Source organism: Carcharhinus amblyrhynchos, chromosome 3 (assembly GCF_965287045.1).
Source record: "Carcharhinus amblyrhynchos chromosome 3, sCarAmb.v2.hapA, whole genome shotgun sequence".
Lineage (NCBI taxonomy): Eukaryota > Metazoa > Chordata > Chondrichthyes > Carcharhiniformes > Carcharhinidae > Carcharhinus > Carcharhinus amblyrhynchos.
This window is the reverse complement of record NC_137326.1, coordinates 55796117-55808031: the sequence shown is the minus strand read 5'-3', so window position 1 is coordinate 55808031 and position 11915 is coordinate 55796117. Positions and strand designations below refer to the sequence as shown.

The window sequence follows — 11915 nt, the reverse complement described above, 5'->3', positions numbered from 1 at the left end:
CTAGTGGGCCGCTTGACCGAATCTCACTCAGAGCAGATCAAAGAATGACTGATATGGAAATGCTACCCTGGTTTCACACAAAAAACTTTGAAGCTGAGTCAAAAAACATGTTGTTCAGGCCAAGGAAAGGTAATTTTATCCTCTACCTTACCAAAACTATGCGTAGCCTGACAAAGATTTATGCTGAGATGAAGCATTGCCTGGCACCAAGAATACTGGATAAAGAATAAAATTATGAAGCAATTTTTCTTTCTACTCTCTTGTAAGTACTATTTTAGCCAAAAGGACTCATGGATTATAGCATTTCCTCTGATTGATTTATTATTTTCAACAACCATTTTTTGAATCTAGCTTCACTATTTTCACAGTTGTAGCTGTTCACTGTAACATACAATGAATTCTATACTGTAAGCAAAGTATCCAAAATTTTGCTGCATTTTGTGTTTTACAATCTTTACTACATTTCATAAAGCTAATGGCTAAATGATTGCTATATACATATATATATACATATTATATATATAAACATTCCGATGTGTAACTAGCAGTGCATCAGTTTCTATGACAAATAGAAACTGTCTAGTGGGATTCTTACTGCTTCCTTGGTCAGAGCAGCAGTTGTGTAGGTTAACAGGGCTGCAAGTCCAACTGACAAATTTGAAAGTTCCTGCAGAAATGGTTCAATATTTTCATAATGGCATGTAAAACAATGCCTGCTGAATGAAACATTCAAACTTAAAATTAAAACCGTGCTATATCCTCTGTTTAAAAAAATATAATGACAGGAACACAGCCTGTTCATTCTTGGTATCTTCTTGATATCTTCTAGAAACCAGCAACACAGCCACCTTGGAACATAACCAACTTGTTCACCCAGCTAGCAGAAGAAAAAAAATTAAATAATTTTCGGTCAAACTTACTTTGACTTTACAGGACAAAATCTATTTTACTGTAATATCAGTTCATCTTTTATAGTGCTGCTTATAGCCAGTTGATCCAGGATCTGGAGTACGATTCTTGAAATAACAAAAAAATGCTGGAAATACTCAGATGTGGCAGCATCTGTGGAGAGAGAAACAAGCTTGGAATTCTCCCATGGCCCCACTGGTGGGTTCAATGGCAATAAGAAGTCTCACAACAGCAGGTTAAAGTCCAACAGGTTTATTTGGTAACAAAAGCCTGTAGCTTTCAGGGCTCTGGCTGCCCCTTCATCAGGTGAGTGGGAATTCTAATCACAAACAGGGCATATAAAGACACAAACTCAATTTACAGAATAATGATTGGTATGCAAGTCTTTAAGCAGAGGTTGGGGTTGGTGGGTGGATAGTCGGAGAATTCAACAGCAATCCAAAAATTGATCTTATCCTGGCAATAATTTCCCACAGGATCTTCCACTGACTGCTATGGTGGATTGGTAACCTACTGTAGGCTGGCATGAAACCTACTGAAAGCCGACATCCTGCTAATGAAATGCAGATGAAGACCTGACTAAAATCTTTCATCCATACAATGCCAGTGAGAAAACACACAGGTCCAGAAAAAGGCTGAGTGTCATGATGAACAGAAGTCGGCACTCACCTGAATAATGCCTGGGGCTGCCTCCTAAGTTTGGGTTGGAGGTCACCAGCAACCCCGGACTCCAGCACATCACAATAGTTGGGGAGGGGAAAAATACAGGTGGATAAATTTTAAAGTTTATTTATTGTCACGAGGCTTACATTGCAATGAAGTCACTGTGAAAATCCCCCAGTCGCCACACTCGGGTGCCTGTTCAGATACACTGAGGAAAAATTTAGCATGGCCAATGCACTTAACCACCATGTTGTTCGGACTGTGGGAGGAAACCGGAGCACTCGGAGGAAACCCTCGCAGGTGCGAAGAAAGCGTGCAGATTTCGCACAGTGACCCAAGCCGGGAATCAAACTCAGGTCCCTAGTACTGTAAAGCAGCAGTGCTAACCACTGTCTAACCACCCAGTCTGTGTCACTGAGGAGGTCCATTTTCCAGTCTCAGAGTTCCTAGAGATCCATCTTCTGTTCAGGATGTCCATATTCTTTGTTCAAGGGTGGATCAGTGATACTCTTTGCCTTTTAAAGAGGGCACTCAGATATGATGGAGAGGTGCATGTCATCATGCCTGCCCCCCCACGGAATATGGTACTAAATTCCCAGATGCATAATTAATGAGATTGGGGCCAGAAGATATGGCGTGGTTTCCTGCTGGCAGTGGCAAACACTCCCATTCCCATCACGGTACATAGTCCAGATGGGGAGAATTACACCCAGAGTTAAACATTCAGGTTATCTCCCTCCCAATGCATTGGTCAAATAAAGAATGTCCTTAACCACAAAAGTCTTTGTGTTTGCTGAGATTGGCTGAATACAAGACCTCCAGTGGGACACCCTGAGAAAATCCCCTTATGTTCTCCCAGGAGATTACAGGGGAGAAGGCAAGAGATTCTAGTTATATTGCTCCAGATATCATGAATGCGGCAGGTTTGATGGACCAGCTGACTATCATTTTTACAGGTTCATACATGACTGCATGACGTAAAATTATCACAATTTATTGGTAATGTCAGAATGAACAGTAAAATATATCTCTTTGAAAGATGCCATAGCAGCATCTATTTCAACAGGAACTGCAAATCCATTGAGTGAAGTAAGGCAGAGAAAAACAAAATCTTATAATCATATAAATAAATAAGAAAATGGATAGTGTTACAAAATAAGTTTGCTGTCTGTCTGACAGAAACATTATGGGGGCGATTTTAACATTTTGATTCCAAGTGCTGAAAGAAGTTTATTCAGTTCAATGAAATTAAAATATTGAGCTGATAGAATCAAAAACATTACAAATTAACAATATTCAGACAAACATCTAATTAAGACAAGACAAATCTCATTTTGGCCAAAATGGGGGATCAATAGATCCACCTACACAAGTAATGCGCTAGCAGGCTTTCACAAAAGATCTCAGATTTCATGCCAAAGAGCAGAATTGGTTATAGTTTTCGTTACTGGATTAATTAGTCCAGCACTTAATTAAAATCAATTTCATTTATTCACTGTTCTGTCAATCTTACAATGGCATGTCCTTCAGTCACCATCAAATATTGATTTGTTATTCATCTGTCCGTTTTACGGAAGGTCTCTCCCAAAAAATGACTTCTTATGATTCAGCATTTCTCCAACGAGTTTAAACCAGCTCCAACACCAAATGACACCTTTATCCTTTGGTATTATCACCCAGCCTGTGTAATTTACGTTGTTGCAAATTTGTGCCTGACTTGTGTTGATAGCTTTCATGAATACATCTTTCATTTTACAAATTCATTTCCTAGAGAGATTATTAAAATGTTATTTAAGTATTTTGTATTCTTGTCAAACCACATATTAAAACATGAGCTGCTAAATATCCTCATGTTGGGTATTTAGAATTAATCAGAATGCTCAACTACAATTCCCCCTGTTGGCCATATTGGCTAACAGCAATACAAAGCCAAAACTGTGTATAAAAACTCTATCAATGTAATCTATCTGATCCTACTTAAGTATTTCCTTTATAATCAATGTGTTAATGCACCTTCAACTGATCCTTTATTAATGAAGAGTTTTTGTTTTAAAAGAATGCTCTAGTGTATTTACTAACATATGTTGGAGTATCTAAAGGAATTGAAGTCATTTCTTTCTTCTCATGTGTGCAGAACTTAGCTATCAGTCTCTGCTCAGCGACTCTGCGCTGTCGTGTGTCGTGAAGGCCGCCTTGGAGAACGCTTACCTGAAGATCAGAGGCCGAATGCCTGTGACCGCTGAAGTGTTCCGCAACAGGAAGAGAACAGTCCTGCCTGGCGATTGTCGAGCGGTGTTCATTCATCCATTGTTGTAGCATCTGCATGGTCTCCCCAATGTACCATGCTTTGGGACATCCTTTCCTGCAGCATATCAGGTAGACAACGTTGGCTGAGTTGCAAGAGTATGTACTGTGTACCTGGTGGATGGTGTTCTCATGTGAGATGATGGCATCCATGTTGATGATCCGGCACATCTTGCAGAGGTTGCTGAGGCAGGATTGTGTGGTGTCATGGTCACTGTTCTCCTGAAGGCTGGGTAGTTTGCTGCGGGCAATGGTCTGTTTGAGATTATGCGGTTGTTTGAAGGCAAGAAGTGGGGGTGTGAGGATGGCCTTGGCAAGATGTTCGTCTTCACTGATGATATGTTGAAGACGCAGGAGAAGATGTCATAGCTTCTCTGTTTCAGGGAAGTACTGGATGACGAAGTGTATTCTGACCGCTGTGTCCCGTGTTTGTCTTCTGAAGAGGTCGGTGCGGTTTTTCGCTGTGGCGTGTCAGAACTGTCGTTCGATGAGTCGAGTGCCATATCTTATGAGGGTATCTTTCAGTGTCTCTAGGTGTCTTTTGTGAATCTCCTCATCTGAGCAGGTCCTGTGTATACGGAAGGCTTGTCCGTAGGGGATGGCTTCTTTAACGTGTTTAGGGTGGAAGCTGGAGAAGTGGAACATCGTGAGGTTTTCCGTGGGCTTGCGGTACATAAAGTGCTGAGGTGACCATTCTTGATGGAGGTGCATCTGTCCAAGAAAGCAACCGATTCCGGAGTGTGGTCCATGGTGAGTCTGATGGTGGGATGGAACTTGTTGATGTCATCATATAGTTGTTTCAGTGATTGTTCACCATGAGTCCAAAGGAAGAAAATATCATTGATGGATCTAGTGTATAGAATCGGTTGAAGGTCCTGTGCGGGGAAGAGGTCTTGTTCGAGTCTATGCATGAAGATGTTGACATACTGAGGTGCGAATTTGGTCCCCATGGCTTTTCTGTGTGTCTGGATGAAGAACTGGATGTTGAAGTGAAGACATTGTGGTCCAGGATGAAGGAGATGAGTTGTAAAATTGCATCTGGAGATTGGTAGTCATCGACATTGAGTACTGAGGCAGTTGCAGCAATGCCATTGTCATGGAGGATGCTGCTGTAGAGTGTCGAGGCATCCATTGTGATGAGGAGCGCTCCTGGTTCAACTGCTCCATGTGTGCTGAGTTTCTGTAGCAAGTTCAAAGAGTCACGACAAAAGCTGGGGTTCTTTGTACAATGGGTTTCAGGATGCCCTCGATGTAGCCGGAGAGGTTCTCACACAGAGTCCCATTGCCTGATACGATGGGACGGCCAGGTGTGTTTGCCTTGTGTATCTTTGGGAGGCAGTAGAGATCTCCAATGTGGGGAATACGTAGGATGAGAGAACGGAGAATGCTCTGAAAGTCTGGATCAAATGTCTTGGCCAGCCTGTTGAGCTGACAGGTGTGTTCTTTGGTTGGATCTGTGGGTAATTGTCCTCATTGTTCAGTTGTCGTTGTACTTCTTTGCAGTAATCCATTCTGTTCAGTATGACGATGACCCTTCCTCTGTGTGCTGGTTTGATGACAATGTTGCTGTTGGTCTTGAGAGCATGGACGGCGTTGCGTTGTGTTTGGGTGATGTTCGGGTCTTGTGAGTGTGGCTAATGAATCTGGTATTGACGCACCTCCTAACAGCTTGGGCGTACATGTCAAGTCGAGGGCCTTCCGGAGGAGTCCAATTAGACTCTTTCCTCTTCGGTTGCTGCACCGTGGTCACTCTGTCGGCTGTTCCGGTTCATCGGCTATCTCATCGTATTCGCTGTTGGCCTCTTGAGGCCTCTTTAACCTGTGCTTAACCCTCTCTCCACTCCCATTGTCTGTACCTTTAAGACTTGATCACCTGTAAAGACCTGTAAATTGAGTTTGTGTCTTTATATGCCCTGTTTGTGAACAGAACTCCCACTCACCTGACAAAGGAGCAGCGAGCGCTCCAAAAGGTAGTGGCTTTTGCTACCAAATAAACTTGTTAGATTTTAACCTGGTGTTGTGAGACTTCTTATATTTGAAGATCGGGGAGATCTACCAGTGTTCTGGCTAACAATTATCATTCATTCAGCCGTAAAGACACTATTCTCAACTGCTATTTATGGGACTTTGTTGAGCAAACATTGGTTGATAGGTTTGCATTCAAAACATAGACTTGCATTCATAACTAATTGGTTATAAAATATTTGAGACGTCCTGAAGAGGTGAAAGGCAGCATATAAATGCAAGTTCATTCTTTGCTTCCCTCAAAGACAAAAAGACCCAAACTCCATTGGTTAATAATTCTACTTAATAATTCTAATAATAATTAATAATTCTACTTCAGAATGGTGAAATGTATGTTGTGAAGAAATCAGTTAAAATCAGTGTGAAGGAAGTCATTGAACAATATGCTAGTTGGTATTTCCAAATTCTATGCTTAGGGGAAAAGAAGTTATTTAATTGGTGGTGCTTCCTCATTGCTGCCTGGAAATGAGGTAACTAAACATTAAAATAAAACAGAAAATGTTAGAAATACTCATCAGGCCTGGCAACATCTATGGAGAAAAATGGCTAATGTTTCAGATTATTAACTTTTCACGAGATCAGGAACATGTTCGACATGTCATAGGTTCTAAGCAAGTACAAGATGTATGGAAAATATAAGAGGGAGCAAAAGTATGTGATAGGGTGGAAGTTAGGAGAGATTGAATGACAACAGGAATAATGATGCAAGCAAGAGGGATTGTAATGGGACAATAAAAATAACAAAAGATGAATCTTAAGGAGTGAAAAATGACAACAACAATTACCAGCAACTAATATTTAACTGATTTTCTTTATTGCAATAGGAAATTATTTTGTCTGCAGTAGGAAATTAAAGCCAATCTGTAGGGTTGACATCAGATTACTTGTGAGACAAACACAGATAGTTTCTGTGCAGATTTGTGACCTCGAGAAATAAAAACAATTTGCACCTTAATATAGCGAAACAACCCAAAATGCTTAAGAAGAGCATAATCAGTGAATCTAATTTTTGTTACCAAGCCATAAAAAGTGACAAGAGGACAGATGACCAAGAACTTTATCAAAGAGGTAGGTTTTAAGCAGCATCATATAAGGAGGAAAGAAAGAAGTAGGGATATTAGGAGAAGTGGAGAGGCTTAGGAAAGAAATTCCAGAGTATAGAGCCTACACAGTTGAAGACATGGCTGTTAATGATAAAGCAATTAAAATCAAGAAGAATGCACAAGTGGGCATAAATGGAGGTGCACAGAGATCTAAGGCTTACAAGGGATGGAGAAGATTACAAGAAGAGTGAAGACATGGAGCAATTTGTAAACAAGGATCAGGATTTAAAATTGTGCTGTTATTGGACCAGGATGCACTATAGGTTGGTAAGCATAGGGTGTTGGGCAAATCAAACTTTGTGTGACTTGAGATACAAATGTGCAGAGTCTTGGGAATGCACAAGTTCATGCAAGATAAAAGATTGGAGGCTGGCCAGGAGAGCATTAGAATGGTCAGGGCTAGAGGTAACAAAGATATGAATGAAAGTTTCAGCAGATTATACCATTATTGTTGGTAATGCGACTCAATCAACACTGAAGATGAACTCAATGATGTAATGTATAAACTAAAAGGGTTTGGTCACTCACATCCGACACTGTCCAAATAACAGATTCCCCTAACTAAGATTAACAAAAATTACCATGTAAACTCCAGACTATTCAAAAATACTTATTTAAGAAAAGGATCACCTGTATTAATGATGTTGCTGCTTCATAATTAAACTGTTTCAATAATTAATTCAAAAAAGTACCGACAAACATTGATTAGATTTTAAAGGCAATATTTCCTCACATCTTTAATGCTACAATTCAGTTACTGTTACTGTATAGTTTACCACATAATAAATGAATTGTCCTTCTTCCAACATATATGCCTGTTTTTGTTTGACAATGCCTGTTGAACACTTATAAGAATAGTTCTATTCCATCTCATCAAAAACAACAGCTTTAGGGTGTCTGAGTGCTTGGATAATTGCTTTCTCCAGTAAATCTGTGTAGTAACGGGCAAAATGTGGATGGCAGCCAAAAGAACTCCATACAAGTGGCTCATCCAGTAAATTTTCCCGTGAATTTCCAGAACCAGATTGCGAGGGTCACAGAAATCTGTGATACACCCATGAAACTCCACTGCAAATGTGCTGTTGTAAACTTTCATAAACTTGGCAAAAGTTCCATTGAAGGACAACTTAGAGAACAAAACATACAAGCTTTATAAAGCTTGCCCTTTGGTAATTTAGTGCCCAGTTTTCTTGCCAATAATTCTTGGAATTATCAGCCAAAGCTTCTGAATCTTTTACTGAAGAGTACTCAAATCCAAGTTTATGCTGTTTTCAAACTGATGTAGAAAGCAACCAGGTGATTCAAAATGGGCACCATTCTTGCTAGTTGCATCATGCCCGATTTTATGACTTTTTCCCACCGTAAAATGGGTGGGATGAGGTCGTAAAATTCCACCCAATGTTTAAGGTCAGTAACCGGATGCCCAATTTGCTGAGTATTCCCAACGCTTTGTTTTTCTTTAGCATCTTAATGAATCTTTGTTGTACGCTCTCTCCTCCCTCAGTATCCATTCTATAGCTTGGAGCCCCAACTGCATATTGCTCCAGGATAAAGTTCTGCTAATATTTATATCTTATATCTTAATTATATCTTATATCATCATTATATTTTAATTTTTACATCCTGCACTTCCTTATTCCTTCCAGTATTCCTTTTGGCTTTTTGAGAGTCTTATCCATTTCAGGTACTGATTTTAATGCCATAAGAACCTGAACCACCCCCAAATCTCCCTGCTAGACCAGAAGACACAAGAGCAGCAGTGGGCCATTTTGACCCATCATCTTCAACATCCCTCAGCTTTGCTACTGAAAAAAAACAAAATATATCACCTCATAATTGCTGAAAATGAATGCCAAGAGTGAACTTTTTTGACTATTTCACCATTAATATTTGCTTGAAACGTCTTAGAATTATCCATATCCCTGCTATAGTTTTGCAAATTTGGACACCACTTGCTTTATAGCACCACTGACATCCACAGTTAACATTACTTACACCCAACCACTCTGAGAAACTGCTCCCAACTCCTACTGTTTCTAAATCCAATATGCTCTCCTCCCAATCCCATATCCCTTAATCTTCTCCAATTGTCTCCTGTGTGATATCTTGCCAAACAAAGATTTTTTAAACATCCATGTATATCACATCAGCTACAATTACCTCATTTGCTATGTCACTTTCTTACAAAAAAATTAGGTTTGTCAAACATATTCTTCCGTTTTTGAAATGTGTTGACTATATTTAATTATTTCTCTTCATCTTGATACTTAGTCTCAACTTTAATGACTTCAAAATCTTCCCTGCCAAAGATGTTCAGCTAATTGGACTGTAATTAACCAAGCAAGCAGGGGCTCTCTTTTCGGGAAATTGTTTTATGCTTTTCAGCATACATTCACTCAGTCAGATGCTGAAATATAATTTATAGGGTCTCAGATAATCCCCTCATCATTTCTTTCAAGATCTTTGGATGTATCCATCAGAGCCCAGCACTCTAGCGTAACTAGCTTCACCAATACTTCATTTCAATTTCCCTTCTTTTGATTATTCTTTTTGTAAACACTAAATCAAGGTATGTATGAAGTATGAATAAAATGCTGGAAATACTCAGTTGGTCTGATAGCATCTTTTGGGGGAAAAACAGAGTTAAAGTTTCAGTTCAATGGCCTTGCATCACAACTGGACAATATTAGAAATATAATCAGTAACTTTTTCTCTCCACAGATGATGTCAGAGCTGCTTAACATTTCCAGCACTTTCTGTTTTTATTTCAATTTTCAGCTCAAAACCCCTCTGCCAATTTTTACTTTTTCTTTAATTTCTCACATACCTCTGTGTTTGGGTCCCACCCACAGGAGTTGGCCACCTGGCCCTTTGAGCCTCTTCTGACATTCATTTTGATCATGGCTGATCATCAAAATCAACATCCTGATCCGACTTCCCCGCCCATATCCCTTTAGATCCAAGACCTATATCTAATTTCTTCTTGAAATCACAATGCTTTGGCCTCAACTGCTTTCTGTGGTAGTGAATTCCACAGATTCAATACTCTGTGGATGAAGACACTTCTCTTCACCTCAGTCCTTAAAGGTTGATCATTTATCCTCAAACTATGACCCCTAGTATTTCATACAATATCTTCAATGTTACTCTTTTTCATACAGCTCTTTTTAGCCATAGAATTCTGAAATTTAGTCATATGTTTGGAAAAAAAATTGTTATTTTGCAACATTGCAATTCGTCTAAACAAAATCTCATTATTGATCTCGTGTCCTACTATATCTTTGCATTTCGTGTTACTATCTCACTCTTCACCTTTCTAAATTCTGCCTGATTTCAATTTAATGTGTGTGTGTAAATTTCTTTCAACTTGAAATCTCATCAGATACAGAACTGGCAGAAAAACAAAATGAAAATTGTCCTGAAAAGGAATGTACCTCGGCAATGGGTAAAACTTGTTCCCTTCCTAATTTAACATGTTATTTATAATAAGAACATAAGAACATAAGAAATAGGAGCAAGAGTAGGCCATCTAGCCCTTCGAGCCTGCCCCGCCATTCAATAAGATCATGGCTGATCTGTCGTGGCTCAGTTCCACATTCCCGCCCTCTCCCCATAACCCTTAATCCCCTCTTATCAAAAACCCATCAACCCGCGTCTTAAAAATGTTTAGCGAGGTAGCCTCCACCACTTCAACAGGCAGAGAATTCCAGAGATTCACCACCCTTTGAGTGAAGAAGTTCCTCCTCAACTCCGTTCTAAACCGCCCCCCCTTTATCTTGAGGCTGTGCCCCCTAGTCCTACTGTCCTTTCTGAGCGGGAAGTGTCTCTCCACCTCTATCCTATCCATCCCATTCATCATCTTATACGTCTCAATGAGATCTCCCCTCATTCTTCTAAACTCTAACGAGTACAAGCCTAGTTTATTCAGCCTCTCCTCATAGCTCAACCCCCTCAACTCCGGCATCAGCCTAGTAAACCTCCTCTGCACTCCCTCCAAGGCCAAAATATCCTTGCATAAGTACGGCGCCCAAAACTGCACACAGTACTCCAGCTGCGGCCTCACCAATACCCTATACAGCCGCAGCAAGACCTCCCTACTTTTATATTCAATCCCCCTCGCTATGAAGGCCAGCATCCCATTCGCCTTCCTGACCACCTGCTGCACCTGCAAGCTGGGTTTTTGCGACTCATGCACAAGGACCCCAAGGTCCCTCTGCACCATCGCCTGCTGCAGTTTTTCGCCACGTAAGCAATAATCCTTCCTACCATTATTCCTACCAAAGTGGACCACCTCGCACTTGCCAACATTAAATTCCATTTGCCAGTTCCTGGCCCATTCGCCCAGCCTATCTAGATCCTTCTGCAGACTCTCCACACCCTCCGCACAATTTGCCATTCCACCAATCTTGGTGTCATCAGCAAATTTCGACACCATACACTCGGTTCCCTCCTCCAGATCATCTATATAAATGGTAAATAGCTGAGGCCCCAGCACCGACCCCTGGGGCACTCCACTAGTCACCAACCGCCAATCTGAATAGCACCCATTGACCCCCACTCTCTGCCTCCTATTTGACAACCAATCCTCTATCCACGCTAATACCCTACCCCCAACTCCATGTCCCCTGACCTTCTGCAATAACCTCTTGTGAGGTACCTTGTCAAACGCCTTCTGAAAATCAAGAAAGACCACATCCACCGGCTCTCCTCTATCCACCGCCCTAGACACATCCTCATAGAACTCCAGTAAATTTGTCAGACACGACTTCCCCTTAATGAAACCGTGCTGCGTCTGCTCTATCAAGCAATTCCCCTCAAGATGCCTCTCTATTTCCTCCTTGATGACGGATTCTAACATTTTACCTACAACAGACGTTAAACTAACCGGCCTATAATTCCCTGCCTTTTGCC

At 40.7% G+C, this 11915-nt stretch overlaps 1 protein-coding gene across 1 annotated transcript; it reads right to left on the bottom strand.

The window, feature by feature from the left end:
• Positions 1 to 479: 479 nt before the first annotated feature.
• On the bottom strand, positions 480 to 9169 carry tatdn2 (TatD DNase domain containing 2). The gene is given in 5 exon segments (XM_080186092.1): positions 480 to 572; positions 575 to 877; positions 7781 to 8013; positions 8016 to 8152; positions 9165 to 9169. Coding segments are annotated over 5 exon segments (771 nt in total).
• Between the last annotated feature and the right edge of the window lie 2746 nt (positions 9170 to 11915).